General features: G+C 35.9%; 2 protein-coding genes across 2 annotated transcripts in view; one reads left to right on the top strand and one right to left on the bottom strand.

Moving 5' to 3' along the window:
* LOC138700463 (zinc finger protein 271-like) overlaps positions 1–21,772 on the top strand; it is a 48,304-nt gene that overhangs the window by 12,169 nt on the left and 14,363 nt on the right. Inside the window, exons 6-10 of the mRNA XM_069827075.1 lie at positions 952–1,089; positions 2,604–2,671; positions 4,798–5,575; positions 12,917–13,007; positions 16,038–16,085. Coding sequence (XP_069683176.1) covers positions 952–1,089; positions 2,604–2,671; positions 4,798–5,575; positions 12,917–13,007; positions 16,038–16,085 — 1,123 coding nt within the window. The remainder of the gene's footprint in view (positions 1–951; positions 1,090–2,603; positions 2,672–4,797; positions 5,576–12,916; positions 13,008–16,037; positions 16,086–21,772) is intronic.
* Positions 12,311–15,387, bottom strand: LOC138700398 (myb/SANT-like DNA-binding domain-containing protein 3). The gene is made up of 3 exons (XM_069827012.1): positions 14,813–15,387; positions 14,463–14,633; positions 12,311–14,118 (listed from the first exon to the last, which is right to left on the bottom strand). The coding sequence occupies exons 1-3, from the start codon at positions 15,074–15,076 to the stop codon at positions 13,699–13,701; spliced, it is 855 nt and encodes a 284-aa protein (XP_069683113.1). The 5' UTR covers positions 15,077–15,387; the 3' UTR covers positions 12,311–13,698.

Raw genomic sequence — 21,772 nt, 5'->3', positions numbered from 1 at the left:
AAGTTACCTGGTTGAGGTTTTTTTTTCCGGGGTTTTCTCTCAACCCAATATGAGCAAATGCTGGGTAACTATCGGTGCTGGACCCCGGACTCACTTTACTGGCATTATCACCTTCATTTAATTCAGACACTAAATGACCTGAGATGTTGATACAGCATCGAAAATAACCTACTAAAATAAAAATTCATGGAATGCACTCACTGAAATAATGGTAGAGACGGAGTTCCCTGCTATGTTTCTTACAACTAAAAGGAATCACATTAGGTGGAACATAAACGATATCCACAAGGTTTGCTGACTCTAACTCAAGTCTGTCTATAGAGAAACTCTCAAGATTTCAGGTAGTAAGAAAAGAAGCTAATGTCGGTTTGTGCTAAAATCTTCATACCGAAGATGCATAATTTCTTCCATTACAGTTTGAACGCAGAAAAGAGAGTAAAATAAAGACCTTAATGAAGCTTATTACAATTATGTTCATCTGTTGACTTTGTCTTGAATGTAACTTGTTCAGTGAAAGTGAAAAAAATTAAAGAAGTGATAGACACTTTCCATCTAAAATCTGTAATATTCATAACTGTAAAATAAACTTTGTTGTAAGCTACAACTAAATATGGTTTAAACAATTTTCGTAATATTGTTAGTGCAAAACCACTTCGTTTCAGACTGAGCTCTACGATTCATAATAACAAAATTTTCAAGTTTTGGATAAGGGATAATAAATTATTCATTATAACCCAAAATATTTCCAAAAACTAAATTTTTCTAGTCATTTTCAAGGTCGTATAACCATAGTACGAAAGTTTATAAAACAGCAATTTCATAATATCTTAGTTCTGCATTGGCACAGTCTTTGTCGCCTGCACTGCAAGTAGCAGGAACACTTGTAATGTAGTTGAAAACAACAATAACAATTATGAGGGACTGGTTTTTGTTATTTTCCATGTTTTATAGGAAGTAAATTCATTGAATCAGCGCTCGACTGAGATAAATATGGAATGTGATGAGGACAGTTGTGATCTGACGTCACAGATCAGATTTGAAGAAGTCCTACTGCCAAATAATTTCCCCATGGTGAAGTGTGAAGCTGTGGTAAGTGGGCTCCCAGTATGTGCTGCTGCTGCTCTTCTAGTTTTAAATTGTATTCTGTTGTCACATTTATCACCCGCAAACAACTTTACCACGTGAGGAAGCCAGTGACATTCTGTGTCCTTATAATTACTTATTTCTCGTTCCTTATGCCCTGGGTTTTGACTCATTCTGTTAATTTTAATTTATTATCTTTCAATACTTATTTCATGTGGTTGAAATATATAGCATGTGATGATAAAATATGAATTTATTTCTATTTTTTGTATTTGAATCTTAAAACTGTGATATTTTGCTATTACTTTACAAATGTAATCACTGTGTCATCTCCCAAGTGTAGGAGACTCAACATTGTCGAAGCCACCAGCATAGCTCATTTTGTGCTGATCTGGTCTGTGCTTGGGCATGGGTTCGATTTCCTCTTGGGCTGATTACTTCGTTGGGTATTTTCCGAGGGTTTCCCCAATTTTTATTTATTTATTCATTTAACCTGGTAGAGATAAGGCCATCAGGCCTTCTCTTCCCCTCTACCAGGGGAATATCAGGTAATATCATGGCGAATCCTCAACTTAGTCTCGCGATATACATTTTGTTACTCCCAATTCCATAATCGCCAAATAACCTAATAGTGGATATAGCATCATTAAATAATGAATTAAGAAATAAGCTTTCTCAAAATGCACGAGAGAGAGCCATCGAAAAACCGACTGTCTAAGATTCAATGAGATTTTGTAAGCACAAATCAGCTGCAGGCCGTCTTTTTTCGGCTGTAGACTGGCATTAACGATGGCATTCCTCTTTGCTCTAGAAATCCGGAGGTTACATTTGTTCTTTTATATTTGTTTTTTGCTTGCACATAACATTTCGAACCTTCTACATCCAAATATTTTAGAGAATTGTATAGTTTTGGAATCCGCCAGATAATTTTGGTGGTATATGTTTCATTATTTTATTGTTCCTTTTTTAAACACTACCTAGGGTCTAAGAACTGCGCTTTTTTTACGAATCACCTTGTTGATAATGCATTAGTATCTTCGTTTGTAATGTGACAACGGATTTTAGTTCGTGTTAGCATTCAGCTTATGGTATTGTTTGTGTTTTTGTTTCTGAATGAATTTTAGGTAAGGGCACAAATAGCTATAGTAGCTGACGCGCCCTTTGTAAACCCCATTAACTAACTAACATCATATTATAATTCTGTGTTATGACGACATTGATGGGTCTTCGATATACGAGGGAATGCACCCATTATTCGTACCAACTTAAAGTAGAAGAAATATACGAGGGAATGCTCCCATTGTTTGTACCAATTTGAAGTTGAAGAAATTTGCAAATTTCGCAACTAAGTCTGCCTTAGATTAGATAATACAAAGATAAAAAGTAAGCCACTAAGGTTCTGAAATCAATTCAAGAAAAATGGATATATAAAAAAATGTGATGGACGACTTCTGATGGCAGCAACAGTAACTGTTATGCTTAATATTAGTACCACCTAGTTGTTGTCTGCTCTTTTCCAGGAAGAGTCGTGTTACGTGGAGACGATCAAGGAGGAAGAAGAAACAACAGATGAAGTCATAGCTGAGACGTGAGTGCAGTCTTCTTGTCGTAAAGTATAAATTCATTCTGTTTTACTACGTTTCTTTTGTACAGGGAGGAAGAGAATTAAATAGGACCCTTTGAGTGATGAATCAGGGCACTGAGTTAAACATAAAAGCCTAATATCATTGTGGTCTTTTGTGAACAGATTTTGAGAAAAGTAACATTATAATTGAATTTTAGTGCAACAGGAGACACACCAGCAAATATGTCCGTTATTGGTTTATGGTGTAACATCGATGGATTGGCCAGTCAATTATGTTTAAAAGAAAGCAAAACTCATCTTGGCTACCAGGAGAAATGGTTCGAATCGTTCAAAACCCCCGGTCTTATGTTGTTAAAGGGCATAACGGTTTGCAGTACTTATACTAGGAGTGAAATACAGTTATCTCCGAGATTGTTTGATAGACTGACTGCAGCTGAAAGTGATGTCAGTACCGATTAATTAGTGGTAGGCCTACGCAAGAACATTGAAGTAGGAGCCACTGCTATATTGATGTTAATAACGGGTCTCCAAGGGAATAATTATGTGACAAGATTCGGTAGGACTATCAGACAGCCAAAGAAACTCCTTCACTATTATGATAAGCTTTAATTTTAGTCTGTTTCCGTTATTTCGTGTTACATTAATATATTATGCTTTGTGGGGAAGATGTATTGTAAATGTTGTATCGATTACGGTATCCGTTATATTTATCGATATCTATGTTAAAAACAATTATTGCATTGTTGGAAGTTTATCAGTAGAATTTCTGAATTTAAATAAATTATGTCTGTGTAATTTACATGGCTCACGCGTCTTATTTAATAATACGACAGATAGGAAGTCGTGGCTACTGCACATTTAATGATCGTTGAACATTCAGAAACAAGATTAAAGTGAATGTACAGCCACGATGCCACATTAAGTTATTGAACCTTTCATACATAACTTCGCGACTCAACCACTATTGTTACTTGAAAGAGCTCAACAGTGTTACTGTTTACTTTTAGTTGTATGAATTTCTCAAGAACTGTTCACAAACCACCAGAATTATATCAGGTAATCTATTTCTCAAGAGGACACTATTTAGTTCCCTTCAACCTGATATATCTGGAGTTGATTCTTGTGGAGGTGAACAACTGCTATACATCTGGGACTGAAATAGTATCATGTTCACTGCTACGACACTGTCAACAGACATGAACAAAATCCTTCTGCTTCCTGATTGCTGATTTCTCCGATGTTCGTGTTGGAAAATTAGACATGCTTCAACAGATGTGGAGCAATGAGAGATTACGTGACGTAACAGTTAATTATTTTAAACTAACAACTAATGCAAGTGGGATTTTTACGAGAAAGACTACACTTATGTTATCAAGCGTGCACGTCGGGTAACCGATTGTTTTTAAATGATTGTCCCTGAATTACAGACAATGACTAGATAATGTTAAAATGGATTTGAGGGAGGTGGGATATGATAGAGACTGGATTAATCTTTCTCAGGATAGGGACCAATGGTGGGCTTATGTGAGGGCGGCAATGAACCTCCGGGTTCCTTAAAAGCCAGTAAGTAATATGTTATGGTGGATAATCTCTCCTCTTTGGTATTTGAAATGCAAATAAGTAGTGACTTAGTATTCAGATTTTTAATGGCGATTTGCCTTTAGAGAGAACTGCACCGTGTTTAGTTTGTCTTGAACTGTTGTGCGTTTAGCATTTGAGAATGGTCTTACTCATTATAATTACCATCATAATGAACGTATAACAGAAGATACGCAGTTGTTCTTTATGGTGGAATGTACTTATAACTATGTATTTGTATATCAATGTACGTTCAGTTTCAAACATTTTGCAACGTCCCTGTCTGTAATTTCCTCCTTTTTCTTGTATGTCGTGACACCATTGAAACTCACTTCCTCTCTTTTCAGACTTCTGTCGTAATTATACTAAGTTTGGACCTATGGACTATGAGTGCGTGGTAGGAGGCTTAACTTCGTGTCTCAGTGCTCTCTGCAAAATCCTTGCTTTTTTTTCCAGTTTACTTATTTACCACATGTCACCATTTCGTGGCATTTATTCGTCTTTCTGTCGCATGAGTCATCTCTTTCTCTAGTTGAATCCTTTGTTTGCAGGAGTTTGAATACTGACGGGGACGAAATGCTGCAAGACGAGGACACAAACCCTGAAAATGCGCTCTCCTCAGGAAACTGTGCCTTCGGCAGTACACTTGATCGTCAGATTTACGACCATTTTCTTCGAGGAGAGAACTTGCAGTCACTTTCTGCCAGTCTTACAGACCGTGGTCCATATAAGTGTGTGGCTTGTGGCAAGGTGGTGCAGACTCTCCACAATTTGAAAACTCATTTTCGCACACACGCAGGCGAAAAGAGATTCAAATGCGATATTTGTGGCAAGTATTTCTCAGAATCGGGAAATCTGAAAGCCCACGTACGTATTCACACAGGTGAAAAGCCATTTAAATGCGATATCTGTGGGAAATGTTTCTCACAATCCGGAGCTCTTAGAGACCATATTCGTACACACACCGGCGAGAAGCCTTTCAAATGCGATATTTGTGGGAAATGTTTCTCACAATCGGGCGCTCTTGGCGTCCATATTCGTACTCACACCGGCGAGAAGCCATTCAAATGCGAAATCTGTGGCAAATGTTTCTCGCTGGCGAGAGCTCTCAAAATCCATATTCGTACTCACACAGGCGAAAAGCCATTCAAATGTGATGTCTGTGGAAAATGTTTCTCACAATCGGGAACTCTCAAAGCTCATACACTCACCCACACGGGCGAGAAGCCATTGAAATGCAATGTTTGTGGGAAATGTTTCACAGAATCAAGGCGATTGAAAAACCATGCACTGAAACATACTGGTGAAAATATTTCTAATGATAAAATCTAAATCACTGTTCCTTAGTCCACAGAGGTATAGAAACAGTCCAACGTGATGTTTATGAAAAGTTTCATCCATCCTTCGGATTTATAAACTTTGTTCGTAAAATAATCAGCGTCACACCTTTTTCTTAGCGATAAATGTGACATGAGATTCACTGACATGTAGATGTTGCGTATATAAAAAAAATGTGACACATTTGTGATAGCCAATTTTCGCCCCTTATTCACTGTTTCTGAGAAAAAAGTTTAATTCTGCAATAAAAACGAAAAATAGTTTTTTTTTTAAATTACCTTGTTTTATTTAATTAAGAAACGTTAGGTCTGAAGTTCATAGCTGCAAGAGTAGTGGATAAGAAATTCTATTATTATTTTAATGACTTACACAATTACTTATGGCCGGGTTTTGTTAATCCTTCTGTCGATAAGGTAACCCAGAGATTACCACTCCGGCAAGCATTAACACAATCCAGGTGAGCAAATAAATATATAGGTAATATTAAATGTGACACTGATTGTTTTGCATAGGCCCACAAGCTTCCTTACATTTTTTAAACCTCATGTTTGTAGAGCACTGAGTTAACAGTCAGGCTGATTTACTTAGGGACCATTATTATTATTATTATTATTATTATCATCATCATCATCATCATCATCATCATCATCAGCAGCAGCAGCACCTTTATTTCCCATGAACGATTCAGGTACAATGCTCTGTATAACATCAGTGCCAATTCAGACCGTGTGTGACATGTGGCGGAAAAAATAAACACGCAGTTTTTACGAAATTACTGTCACATTTTTAACCATATGTATAATATTTTGGTAATTTCAAAAATGCGAAGGAAGGGCCTTGGCATCATGAACGTATGTAAATTTTATGAAATTCACAGGCTATAAAATATACAAATGTACTAAATGTTAGAGGCCTCCCCCTATACACTCAAATATTCACTGCACCAACAAAACTAACAAACATACACCAGAACATAACAGAAAAAGCCATTTATTAAACATGTAAACTAAAATCTATGGTTTTCATGAATTTTCTTACGAAATTGGTGACAATATTAAATTAATGCAATATGACTCTGTATAGGGTACGAAAACTTTCGCGACGTAAACCATAAACTGACGACCTATACAACACTAAAGTTAAAACGGTAACAAGAAATTAAGAATAGTCATTTTCAGGTACACAGGAGAATTCAAAATCACAGATAATCACAAACTGTAGGCCTATTAATATTTAAGTCAACATCAGAACAAGCGAATTTCAGTGTACGCTTAACCATGCAACTACGCATAAATCAATGCATTATTCTGTTGGACAAATGCAACAACCCAATCATATATTTTTCGTGGTAGCGGGGATAACTGCCTTACACTTCGCTGCACAACCCACAAAAGCCTTCAGACATTATGATGTAGTAAAAAGAAGTAAAACACTTCACACTCGTCAAATTAAGAACTTAACTTAACCAAGTAATCAGTCAATCACACGCGAAATCGAACTCACAACCAACGAAATTTGAATCGATTATCGATCAAAATATCGCCATCTTATAACGTAATTTTTGTCACCAGTAACGTCATAATTTCCACATTTCACTATTACTCATGTTTTATATATTTTTTTCACGAAAATTTTGAAAAGTTCACAAAAAACCGCTTTGATTATAAAGTATGAGTTCTCTGAAACCGAAAATGTGGTAGCATTGTCAGGTGTAGAGGGAGAGATGCACGCACCATACGAAACTTGAAAGTGCATGCTGTGCAGCACAGAGAGAAACCAGTTATATATATTTGTGGGAATGAGAATATTTCAGAGAATATGAACTTTGAACATAGATGAGAAGTCGTTCTGACATACTGTCTGTGAGATCTGTTCTTTTTTTTTTTTTTTAATAATGAGATATCCAAGAGTCTGTACACATATAAAATGTATGAAAACCAATCGAAATGCAATACAGAAGATCTCTCTCCAAAAGAGGATATAGTTCATGCACTTGAGCATTGCTGACGGAAATTTTTCCTCATATTCACGAACTCTAAAGTGAACTCATGCCATCTCAATGTTAAGTCTCTCTCATGCAACATTTGTGGAGAATGTTGCTAAAATTGACCACGCCCCTAAAACCTGTGGTTCACGTCACAATTGAATGATATCAGAATGCCAAAAGTGCAGTAAAGTCTACACAAAGTTATGGACTGGAAATTCCTGCACCACATTATGGAATAGAAAGGCTTTGGCAAGCACACAGACTACAGTCAATCACATACTAACTTTAGTTATATAACTATGAACCAAGTGTGTCTGAGGACAGGAATTCTTATCATCTACATATATCACAGTCATTTAAACAGTTGTTCATATGCAATATGATGATTCTTTGACATAGTCTTTAAATCATGTGGAACGTGAGTGAACACATAGTGGAAAAAAGGAACCTTTTAGAGTGATAAATGTGAAAAGAGAATGTCAAAATTCATACTCGTCATTAAGTAGAAACCTATGTTAATATTACTGTGATGTCTGTACCTTTTGTAATCTGAGGATTTCATGCCTGCTTTTTTTTTTCTTTCTTGAAATCCATACTTGGAAGATCTGGATTCCTGTATTTCCACGGTGACTACATCTCTCTAACGCTCAAATACCAGAAAAGAAAGTTTCCTTATAAGGACGATTAATGGAAAGATAGGTAGTTCATTATTACCTGGTACTGATAACGTAAGTCGTTTTTGCATTGAAAATATGTTTTCTTTTCCACTGCCCCCTCCTAATCTTCCCTCTTCCACTACTTCTTGCTTTTCTACCCTTGTGTCATTCTTACCTCTCTTACTGCGGACTACTTGTTACCTTTCTTTCATTGTTTTTTTGCATATATAATGCCACACAATTTGATAAATTGTTATAGGCTACTTACCGACCCTTGGAAATGCAGAACCCATGCAATGGAAGCAGCCATAAGATGTTCCTCATAGCAAGGATCTTTCTGAGGAACTTTTAAAAATATTTCTCATAAGTGTCAATAGTCCAAAAATATTCTAAACCTTCAACAATTATGAATTGCTTTATTAAAAATAGTAAAAGTACACCATAAAATCAAAATATTAAATGAAAATACAGAATGATGTCATTTTATTGTCATTAGCAATTGGCTAAACAATATCTTAGTGTAAGCATCCTTACTAAAGACTATTTCGAGCATAGGAGAATTTGTTAATTGTGAAGATGCAACGTGACTCACACAAAATGTGGAAGAGATGGCGTTTTGTAAAAGAAACTGTCCCAAAAGATGGCCGTGGAGGTAGTCACAATTTTCTTTATTTGAGTTCATATGTCAATAAAAAATGCAGTCATTCAGCAGCAACAACAATATTCCTTCCATTTCTGTAAGATATTTCCCGTGTGTATCCAGGCAATTTCGGAATTACAGCAACTACATTAGAAAAAACAACTTGTTTACATGTTCGGCTAGAATTGTCTGAGACTTGGTAAATATGGTACACATAAATATGTACGAAATCGTATGGTAACCTTCCAACTAAGATTACTTCTATAAGAGATCAGGTGAGGTTTAGTGATTTGGTTAAAATAAGGGGAATGTTGCCTCCTTCAATCCCCCCTTTTCATTATACCGATCACTAAAGTGCAAATATTATATGATTCAAGGATGGGCCTAGTGATGAGTGAATGCAGTAACATTATTTCAATAGAAACGTACGTAGTGAGATTTAGTGATCTGGTTTCTCCCTCAATCCCCATTTTCATTATCAGTAGACAACAGATCACGAAAGTGTAAATATTGCATGTTGCAGTCACTAGACTTGTGATGAAATGCGTTAATGCAGTATAAAACAACTGACAGTGCAAAACATTATGTACCTACTGTAATCATATTGTCCATTACAACAAGACAAAATGTGGCATACCGGTAAGTGTGGTACAGGATATTCGTAAGATATTTAGGTAACCTTAAATAACAATCTTGTGCTCTTTTATTTCCTTAACCCTTAAGCAGTTGTGCGGTGTTGTCATCGCCCCATCACATATACGGAGCTGTTAACTACATATTGAGTAAGCCTGTACTTCTGAAACTCAGTACCTTATTTAGAACTGGTGAGGCAACAATAACCGTAAACATAATTGAAATCGGAATTCTCATATTCTACATAACAGTTTAAGTGCTGTGAGGATACGCCAACACCCAGCGCTCCTATCGTAAATAGTGACAGTGACTAAACTGACCATACCGGTGTAACAAATAATAACAATGGATGTTAAGTAGAGACTGTAATTTAAGGACTTTGGTATTGTTAGTTAGATTTTTAGGTTGTTGATTCGGTTACGAAATATCTAAATTACGAAAAAGGAAGAAAGTGGTCTGGAAAGGAAGATAAAATGTAAATTATGATAAGGAGTGAATAGATGTTCGAATATTACATGTGAACCAATATTAAAGTATTATCATTATGTACATTAATTGTGATAGGTATTAAAGTATTTCATATAGTTGTATAAATAAAAAACGGTGGTATTTTAATTATTTGCTAAAAAGATAGCCCATTAGAACCCATTTGGGGTGCCAGCACGAGTCTTAATGTTACAAAGTAGGCAACTGCTTAAGGGCGAATTGTTGAATTGTGGAAATTGTTTCCACAGTCATGTAAGTAAGCACTTGCACCAATTGCTGCTTGAGATGAAGAAGTCATGAACCATGGTGTTAATAAAATGCACATAACGTATTGGTAGGTCAAGTGTAATTGGAAGGAATAAAAACATTACTCATTACATATGATTTGTAAATGTGAGTGACATGTAATGACGGTGTAGCCCAGTGCACAAGTTATAACAGAAAATTTTCCATTTTTAATTTGTGTGGAGTAAATAATAAATCACTTTTCAAAGAATGTGGCTGATATAGGCCTACTTTGGATTCATGGCAGTTCATTCAGTGGGGCTCTAATCCTATCTATTCCGTTAATTTGTCAAGTGAGCACATTCCTGTCCGTATTCTTTTTTCTTTCTTTGAACTATTCCCCTCTGAAACCAGAATGTGCATCATCTGTATCCATTCCCAATGCTCGATTGATTATTGGTCAAGTGGCGCAATACAATGGTAGCTCTCGTGCATTCCTTTTCATATATTTATCGTCTTATCACCACACAGCACTTTTCGCTAGTTCTTCTTTTTCATTGCTATATTTCTCTCTGAATATTTTGTGCCTAATGTGGGTCATTATAGGTACCAACTTTTATTTAAGTTTTCACTGTATTTTTCTCACTTTCCCATTGCAATTACAGAAAATGCTAAGTGTTGCAGAAAGAAATATTGGTGAAGTTTTATTAATGTACTGCCAGCATAGGGAATTAAACACAAATACTGAAAATAACTTAGTTTTGTAGTGTGGAGTAGTAGAAACTCGATGTGATCACTGGGAGAGCTGTGGTGCCACCCAACCTGCCCTAAATAGGTTCCTTACTTATATAGGAAAGTCATCGTACTTGAAGGAAGAAGGCGGCCATATTCCGTCGTTGTGGCGTTATTTGAGGTGGAGTGGGAGAATGATTGCAGTGTCGCCAACTGTGGTAACCATATTATCTTACACACCTAACCTAACCTAACGTGCTACACACCTATTGTAACATTCCTCACAGTTTCATTTCGTTTGCCGATATTGGCATCCCTGCTACGCCTATAGCCTGCTGTCTGCTGGAACTCAAGAGTCATCTAGTGGAGGTGAAGTGAAACTGCGACTCTGTTAATTACGTTTCCGAAGATGTTTCTGTGTTATCTGCAAGAATTATTGTGTCATTGTAGTGATAATTGCATTTATATTGTACAATAAAAATTGAAATGTGCCGTGGCTGAGATAAATGTGTTCTAAATTGATTTCCAGCGCCACAATCCCAGTGATAAACGTGTGAATATTCGTTAGGAGTTCGTTGGAAGTGGCAGTAGAGTAATAAAACTTGACCAAATCATGAACGCCATAGAAAGAATACTTATAATCACTATTCTTACAACTAACATTAATAATGACACAATAAAAAATATAACACAGTACAGAAACTGATCAAATAAAAAAATCTTGCTAGTGAAAACTCAACGAATAGAACGCATGCTGTAACTTGCACAATGCACCTACATGTAAGCTATGTAGTCTATGCATTAGAGTTTCGAAGATAGTCACGAAGTGGAGATAGGAAAGCTCCAGATTAATCGGGCATATGAATTGCGTGCTATGGTGTAATCGCATTCTGGGACTTCCCCTTAGTGTCTGACACGTGGAGGCTGAGAACCGTGGTTTAACATTGAGAGATCATTGCACCACAGTTCATTTCCAATTGCATTCGTCCTTTGATAGAAACTAATGAATACTGAATTAAAAACTAAAGCACCAGATTTGGCCCTAATCAGAGTGATAAAGAACACACCATATTTTCGCTTTGTCGCTAAATTCATGAAATTGAGTACCACATAGACTTCAAAAGCACTGTATTGGTAACACTGGTCCACTAAATTCATACTAGAAATCTTATTTTGTGTGTGTGTGTGTTTTTTTGAGTTTGTATTTTGTGTTTCTATCTAATGAATCTATAATCTGTAATAGATTGTACAGGGAATGAATAAATTCAATACAATACAATACCCTTGAACATACATGGAGGCGTAGCAAAGTGGTTTAACATTGAAGTTGTCCACGTGGATTTCATTTGTCATATGTACAGTAAGGCCCAGTTGCAGAAACACTGATCAAAATATGATTGGCGATCAAGGAGGGTTTGATTGGCCATCAGTTCTATTTCTGTTGCAGAAAGAACAATCAGTATTTGATCGGAGATCAGTCTTCCGTCAGATTTGATCAACAGATTTTCGCTGGTTAAGTGACTGATCACTGATCAAGTATATGTTGTTCTGTTCATTGTGCATACTGTAATTTATATAACAATTAGTTACAGCGTAATAATATTGTTTTCGACGTAGTAATGGATTCTTCTGATGAAGAAATTTTCGAACAATATGAAGAAATATTATTAAGAAGACGGCATTTCCGCGACAGACATGAATTGTTTTTTATGTATAATGAGAGAGAATTTGAACAGAGATTTAGGTTAAGTAAGGATTCGTGTGTTTTTTTACTTTCGAAAATTGAAGCAAATATATGCAGACAGACAAATAGAAACTTACCACTTTCTCCTATGAACCAACTTCTAATAACGCTGCGATTTTATGCTGTCGGAACTTTTCAAGCGGTCTTGGGTGATCTTGTTGGGGTCCACAAATCAACTATTTGCCGAGTAGTAAGGGATGTTACACATGAAATTGCTTTGCTTTCGCAGGATTTCATAAAGCCTCCAACCTCAGACAGGGAACGACTTGAAATCCAGAGAGAATTTTCAGCCATGTCAGGATTTCCAAGAGTCATTGGATGTATAGATTGCACTCACATCCCCATCCAATCACCTGGTGGAAATGACGCTGAACTTTATCGCAATAGAAAAGGTTTCTTTTCTGTGAATGTACAGGCAATATGTACACCATCATTGAAATTCTGGAATGTTGTAGCCCGTTGGCAGGGTTCTACACATGACAGCACAATATTTTTAATGAGTAGGTTACGAGCTCAATTCGTAAACAGAGAGATGGGAAATGGAATTCTTTTGGGTGATGGAGGCTATGCATGTTCAAATTTCTTGTTGACTCCCCTAGCAAACCCCACGACAGAAGCAGAGGAGTTGTATAATTCAACACATATATACACTCGAAACTGTATAGAGCGAGCATTTGGCGTGGTAAAAAGAAGGTTTCCATGCTTATCGTTGGGTCTCCGTTTCAAGTTGGGAAGGCAACGATCAACAACACTAGAATGCATTGTTGCATGTTTTGCCATCCACAATTTATTGTTGGAGAGAGGAGAAAATAATCCCCCACCTCCTGATGAAGATCTCATTGCAAGATTCTACCCACAAGCTGATGAGGGTGAAGCACCTATGGGAAGAAGGAGAAATGGAGGGAACACAGTCAGAACTACACTAATAAATACACACTTTACAACACTGGCAGAAAGGTGAGCAAAATACTCGTAATTAATTAGTTCTTTTATTTTTGATGCAAACTTTATTTATTTATTTTCTTTGGCTAGAATTGCCCTTTTAATCTCTAACTCTACTTGGGCCACTTGTAGATTAGTTTTTAAAATTTCCATTTCCATTTCATGTTTTTCGATCAGAAGTCGACACCTTAATTCATTAAAATCAGTTTTACTGGACGTATAGTCTTCCAGCCTGCTTCTTTGTGATCTTGATCTGGGCCTAATTATTCCACTCCTGCTTCCTGTCAGTGGGTTTATTGGTGTAATTTCTGATGACAGATGACGACCTGCTGACAATGAATCTTGTTGATTTGCAGAAGACGGGGACGGCGGAATAGATGAGGCCTCATCTCCATATTTGTCCCCAGTGACATCATGACCAGAAGTTGAATGCAAACGAGCAGGGTGCACTATAGACACAGCTCCATCAAATAAAGTTTCATGGCTATCCTGTAAAACAAGATGAAGTATACAATATAAATACACAAACTGGAAAGTTATTTGTTTTGTGTTTGAACTGAATGGCACTATTTAGCCGAAAAATTTGCTTAATTTTTTTTGTTAATGTATTGTTGTTTGCTGTGAGCTGGTTTCTTATAAAATAGGGTTATAAGACTGTAAATAAATTAAAGGCAAAATGAAGTTCATCTACTCCAATTATATTTCCATTTCACCACCTCAATCGATATTTTTATATTCTGAGTGATGGGATGATGATGGATAATGTAGATGGATATTTTTTACTTTTTTTAGGCCTACCCAAATTATGTCAAACTAAGGTTATATATTCTTACCTCCAGTATATTGCAATCCTGTTCTGTTACTTGAAAAACTTGGTACTGGCCATCACTGTCACAAGGATTATTCACAGGTGCAAAATGGGAATTCAGCCTGGATATTAGTCTTTCGCCATCTGCATCTAGCTTCCTTTTAAAAGTTCCTCCACCAGTTTTGTAGAGCTCTGCCTGGAAAAAACAAAGATTCAATGTAGGTCAAGAAACTAGTTAGAAGAAAATAATTATGAATTTAAATCTCCCTCTATATTTTTGAGACGTAATAATATTTATGGAATGCCACAAAAACGTAACTGTCCATTAATAAATCTAGAAATAGGTAAAAATTATACGTCACAGCTTAGGCCTACCTTATCGTCAGCTGCAAGTTTCTTGGTTCTCCTTTTGTAGTTTTCATATGCAATCTTTAATTGCTGGGGTGTTCTTGCGACCTCATATGTAGCTTCATTAAATTCTGAAGCAATTTTCTTCCAGGCCTCCTTTTTCTGCTTCACCCAAACACTATCTGTCTTCTTATTTTCAATGATATGCATAAAGCTCTCTATGATGTTCAATAAGAGGGCTCTATCATTGTCAGAAAAATTGGGCCCCCTTACGTTTTTTGTTTGCTTCATAGTCTATACAAATACAATCCGCTGTTTCCCTTCTACAAAAACAACAAAACAGCAAAGCATTCACTTGTTTTCCTATTCACCGCCTACTAGATGCATACGTTTCGCGACTGTAAAAGAGCATCAAATTGGCTGTGGTTGCTAAATAGCGATGTTGTCAAATGTTTTTCTTTCTCAAATCAACAATTAGTAAATTGAGACAAGTTGATTGGAGATTTACGTTTGTGCAACCCAATGAACAATCAAATAAATCAGACATCAACTGATTGGCGATCAGGGACTGATTTGATTTGCGTTTCTGCAACCGGGCCTAAGTCAACTTATTTATTACAGGGAAGTCATTGATTTAGGAATCGAAAACCCTTGTCGTGCCAAAGAAAAACGGAAAAAAAATGTAAGATTAAAAAATAACACGAAGTTATCATCCTCCCAAATTTCGCTCGCCAAAATTTCTAGTAGCTCAAAAAATCGAAAATCGCCTGGACTAAAAATTAGTCGCAAACAGGGCTCTAAGGTAGCCCAATCCGCGACTTATCGTCCAATCTGGCAACCCTGTCTCCTGGTTTCCTGTTGTAGTGAGGTGTGTTCATGATCGTGTCGAAAAGGATGTGTGTTTTGAAAATGAGTACAGTCAGAGCCTCTGGTACAGTGTTCAGGATATGATGTGGGTGTATTTTTGTATGTTTAAAAATGCCATATTGTCCTAGTGTATCAAGTTTCTGTTTTATTATTATTTTTTTTTTTTTGGCTGGATGTGTAGTATTTTCATGTCTTCTATGTTGCTGTAGCTGTGATTTGAGTTTGTAATTTGTTGTACGTAGGTTGAATTGTTGGGTAGTTTTATCATGGATAAATATTATCCATGGTTTTAGTTTGGTCAGGACGATTGGTTATGGCTTCGTTTGTTTTCCGTTTAATGTGGCAAATTTGTCCACGGCCACTTTGATCTGAATACATGCTGTAGCTACACTAAGTGAAATCGAGTTTTCTGTTTTCAGTCTAAAGCGTGGATGTAAGTAAATGGAAATCCAGTTTCAGTTATATATATCTTACAGTTATAGGTTTATAGTAGTGAATATCTATTATTATTATTCGAATGCCTGTCTTCTATGTCTCCATTTTACCATGGATATTGTTTTGTAAGGTGCACGTACCATTGATACCATTGGTGAGCAGTATAGGTATCGTTGCTTACGAGATTATACAAGCTGGCGCATAGAGCTTGAAAAACGAGTCTGAAGTGGTTCCCTCGTAATGCCAATTCCGCCGCTCGGAGCGCTGTTCTGCCCTATATATTCATAGCAGAACACTTAAAAGACATTGACATTTGGGACATTTAAAGGACTCATCATTGCTTATTAAATGCTTTGTACAATATTTTATGGACAATAGACGTAATTTGCAAACTTCTACTCCTCAATTATATTACAATAAAAGGCTGTCATTCTTGATATTAAAACATATTACATATAAACTGAGGGACTGTCTGCTCTGTACTTCAGTTCATACACCAAACATTTCCGGAAATAAATTAACTTGACATCTTACATATACTCACTATAGCCTACCCTTTTCACCTAATATTATTAATAAATAAGATATTGCAACTAATTAAGGTACTGCATTATCTTTAATTTCCTTGAATTCATAATTACGCATTTGCAAGAAGGCCTAACTTTTCCCTCTCTTTTTAAAAAAAATACGGACGTCACAATAACTGAGAAGTATAATTATTGCGCGATTTTTTCCTGCAGTGGTGAAAACATTTCTATAGGCCTACTGATTAATCTATTGAGCATAGTAATAGTAAACGCTGTAGTGTTTTAGTGCGTGTACGCCTATTTAGCTCTTGTAAAACGAAATTTTCACTTTCACTTTCAACGGAACACTCACTTATATTCAGTTCTTGTATCTTGCAGTAAATTATCCATTTGTGATCATCTTTCCAATATAACCTCCCATTGAAACGACCACTTAAAATCATGAGCTGGAATTTATTATTTTAAAAACATTTCCACGTACATACTGTGATAATTGTTATGAACCACAATACAAAAGACAACACTGTGAAATTGGATTAATTTACCAAGATCAACATCAATACCGGTAGTATAAAATCACATATAGGCCTAGGCTATATTATTTCATGACTTTATGGTATTAATTAGAAGGATTAATTTTGAAGAATTTACAAATATGCTGAAATAATTTATGACACCTCTTATAGAAATGTAAAAATATGTATGTACATTTTGAAACAATGGGTATAGCACCACTTGAAAATGTTGAGCATTTTAACAGTAACTTGTAAATTGTTCCATCACGTCAGTGTTCATTTATTGTAGCACTTTTAGAACGAACGTGTTTCACATACATAAGAAGAAATGACGATGGAATGAGTCGAACACATACAGTTTTCTTTAATTTTTAGCAAATGATGAAGTTGAATATATACTGTTACTTCATATCCTAACATAAGTAGAGTTGCCACCATAGATGTAACACTTGAAATGAATATAAAATAAATTAATGTATTGGTAATGATACAAGAATAAAAAGAAATTAGGCTAGACATAACCTCACAAAATTACAAACACATGCTAAAACAAAAAAAAAAAAAAAAACTTTACGTATCCGTATATAATAAAACTAGATATTCCAGATATAATTTTTGTTTCACACGATAACCACCTCAGCCTATTTCGGCAGCAGCCATTATTAGTTACAGTTTGAGGTGCATTACCTAATCTCATACTAACCTTGTTAAGTTCTCTAACCTAATTCAGTGATAATTACGTAACAATACACAGGTCTAAAATACAGACAAATACACATTAATTACCTAATAAGTACAGCATGAAGATAATTCATTACTTTTGTCGGTATTTTCTAAAAAAGAAAGGAAAACAGTAACAACATTATCTTCAATGTTTACATCACGTCATTCACATTTTCATTAGGCCTATATCAGTAATGCTTGGTAAGTGAAACAATGCATGAAATTATTTTACATTTCGGGTCACATCATTCGAGAGTCGGAAAATGCAATTCGCCACTTTTAACATAGCATTGCTTGTTATATGAGAGAACTTTGACATTTACCTTAACCTATAAAGATACGACCTGTTGGTACCGAGTTCTTCACATAGCAAAACACAGACAATTTTCGAATATAACTTAGCTGAACAAACTTCAAATAACACTGTAATAAGCTTGGCATATTTATAATATTCGTACTGAATCAGTAATGCACAATTAATCGAACTATTTTCACGATGCACAATGCTTTGTAATGGTACTATTCATCATTTCATAGGGCAGAGAGGCGAACCTAGCGGCAGAAATTGTCATGACTCACAGAGACCTACTCTCGATCGTGCTATGCGCCAGCTTGTGTAATCCCGTAAGCAACGATAGGTATACTGTATTAAAGCGCTTTCAGAATTAGAAGGCATCTAAGGCGCAGCTAGTTCAGGCCGGTACAGTCTAGTATATACAGTCACGAAGCTGAATACGTAGTAAATATGCATCCATAGAATATAGTTGCTAACCATCAGGATCGCTACTATCACCTCATTATAGACAATCCGAAATAGTACCGGCACAGTCTATTCTTCCTTGCACCCTCACAACTCAAGCTTCGCGTGACTATACTAGACTGTGAGACCGTCTATGTCGACTAGCCAATGGCAATGACGTGGTGATAATTTGTTTAAACAAAAGCCGCCCTAAATAAGGGTTTGATAGATCGGCCTACTAATCAATTCATAAAGAATAATAAGTAAACAAAACAATTTTGTGACACTTGGAAAGAAAAAGAAAAATCATTAAGATAAGAAAACGTAGGAAATCATTTACAATAAAAATTTTGTTGGGTACAAATGATTACTAATTATAGCTAAGGATGATTTTAACACGTGAGATCCTATGGGATCAATCGTTGCATCAGAAATTTTATATTGTCTAAGTTGATTTAAAGTTTCACGTGGGATCGTATTTGTTTCTTTCTTGCGCGCACAATACTTATGACTAGGAATGAATTTTAAGTTGTGACATTCGATAGAGCTACACATACTGAAATCAACTGTACAAGAATGGCAATTGTTTGTCAACTGGTTCGCGTGTTACCGCTTTAAGACTAAACAGAGATCCAACCTACAGCATAGAACATATTTTGCTCTGAAGTCCCTCTCTGTAAACGAAGGTAGATTCTGTTTATTTTAAAATTCAGATGTGGACTGTTTTCTCTTGTGTGATATGTAACTTACCGTAGCAATGTCTCTTGAAGGGGTTGCAATTGGCCCTGGTGTTTCATCTGTTATACTTACGCAAAAGGATGGTCCTACACTCACAAGCGAGGAGTATAGTATTTTGTGTATATAATTTTTCTAAAGGACTAGCTTATGATGCAATGCGTGTCAGTTTTTCACAAACAAAGAATCTGAATGCAGAGGCGTGTGGTTTAGAAGTGCATATGTTATCTCATATTCTCGAACAGGATAAAAAATAGGTGGTGTACTTAAATTTACCTCTCCTGGAAAATAACGCAAAACTAACGCGTTAATTATTTGTACAATTTTCAGAACCGTGTATTACTTCATCGTACGATATTTGAAATACCGTATATTAATAATATGTGCTAGCAATGCCGGTAAAATCCTAGATATAGTCGCTATTTTCCAGGACCAATTTGAGAACGACGCAATATACGATGTCACGCAGGATGCTAATACCGGTACTTGAAAATATGAATTAAATCGACACCCTCACTACTCCTTCTTTTCCTCCTGCCACCCTACATCACTTCACTACCCTCCTTTTCATATATCTTTTTCTACTTTTATCTTTCACCATCTAACTACTTCGTTCTACAAATCACTTCATGTTAAATTGAATTACACAACTTACCTTCGAACTTCGATTACGCCGAGATTTGATCCTAGGATCTTTCGTATAGTAAACCACCATCATAGCCATTATGCTACGAATTTATCGATAAACAACCCCTTAAAAATTATACTTAGACACAACATAAAATGCTTCCAAACGCATTAAATATACAATTCCATTTTTATACTGTATAATGAAAGTTAATTCATTAATTTCCTACAAACTTTCTTACACTAAACTATAACAAATAGATCACAAACTATTTATCTTGTATTATATAAAAAAGTAATATCATAAATATCCGAAAGACTCCACTCCACTTATCCACTTTCAATTGTCTTATTTTACGTATATTAAATAGATTCACTTTTAATTACTTCCTTTAGTATTCTATTAATCTTACGATGGCCAGTGCCTCAAATATCATGTACCTCACGGATCACAGAAGACCATAAACTTCAGCGAATTATGCAAACCCATGGACACAGATAACGAAAGTAGTATAAATTGGTGCATTGAACAAGGATTAATTCCAGATATAACACCAAAAACTTGTACTAATTGTGGTGCTCCAGAAAAAGTAGTATGGCAAGTAAGACCTAAATATAAAATTTTTCCATATTGCCTTAAATGAAAGCAGTGTAAAACAGTGTGCAATAACAACGAACACGTGGTTCGAAAATTCTAAAATCAGCGTCTTTCGAAGTTTAGCATCAGTTTACTTTTGCTTAATGAGTGTACAAAACAAGCTGATCAAATGTTTTTTTAGTTGGTTATTTAACGACGCTGTATCAACTGCTAGGTTATTTAGCGTCAATGAGATTACTGATAGCGAGATGGTATTTGGCGAGATGAGGCCGAGGATTCGTCATAGATTACCTGGCATTCACCTTACTGTTGGGGAAAACCTCGGAAAAAGCCCAACCAGGTAATCAGCCCAAGCGGGGATCGAACTTGCACCCGAGCGCAACTTCAGACTGGCAGCCAAGTGCCTTAACCGACTGAGCCACGCCGGTGGCTGATCAAATGTTTCTCGACTTCATAAACATTAAAGAAGCATACCCGGGCTGTGGACAAACACCGTTAGCACCCAGAACTTACACCTGTACAGAACAACAACACTGAGATAAGTTAAATTTTCAGAATTTTATAGAAACAATTTTTTGTACTTGCAATATTGTGTGTAGATATATGTGACGTCATATAAGCCTCTTACGTCATCCAACTTATTGATCGGGAAAACAGCGACTCCATCTTGGATTCTACCGCAGTGCCATTATAATAAAATGTGGAAACAAGAAAAAAGCTGAGAATAGCCATAGGTATGATTTTCACTTTTCATTGGAATATTATACATGGTATAAGACGAAATATTGCAGAAACTTAGAGATAATTGGATGATATTGTAAACATAAACACTCCTACCTCTTTTTCCATGAATATTACGAAGAATATTAACAACATTCTTCCTTAAGAGCATTAGAAAACTTTATAAGATGAACCAATTTAATTACATTTCACTCTTAAAATAAATAGGCCTATAGCCATGCTAGGAACGAAGAGTTTGTGTAATTCCAAAACTCAATTTCTATTTTAAAATCCTTTCGTTATATATAGTACATTTTATACGTTTTTTCTAATATACAATTTTACCTTCTCTCATTAATAAAAAATGGAGAAGAGAAGAACCTAAAAAAGGTGCAGTGACTGGTGGTCTTATGACGAACACAGCTTTGGATCTGGTTCCCGAAAATATTAATGTTTATGTGCCGCCTCCAAAGTTCATTAGTATTGCTTTGACAGGAACGG

This window comes from Periplaneta americana, chromosome 5 (genome assembly GCF_040183065.1).
Source record: "Periplaneta americana isolate PAMFEO1 chromosome 5, P.americana_PAMFEO1_priV1, whole genome shotgun sequence".
Classification (NCBI taxonomy): domain Eukaryota; kingdom Metazoa; phylum Arthropoda; class Insecta; order Blattodea; family Blattidae; genus Periplaneta; species Periplaneta americana.
Note: the sequence above shows the minus strand (reverse complement) of the source record. Positions and strands in the feature narration are given on the sequence as shown.

Bases quoted from the DNA above. Each gene is read 5' to 3' on its own strand.
- LOC138700398 (XM_069827012.1), bottom strand. From the start codon at position 15,076: ATGAAGCAAACAAAAAACGTAAGGGGGCCCAATTTTTCTGACAATGAT. The intron at 14,634-14,812 runs GTAGGCCTAAGC...TGTTTTTTCCAG, and splicing joins AACTTGCAGCTGACGATAAG to GCAGAGCTCTACAAAACTGG. The intron at 14,119-14,462 runs GTAAGAATATAT...CTTGTTTTACAG, and splicing joins AGGATTGCAATATACTGGAG to GATAGCCATGAAACTTTATT.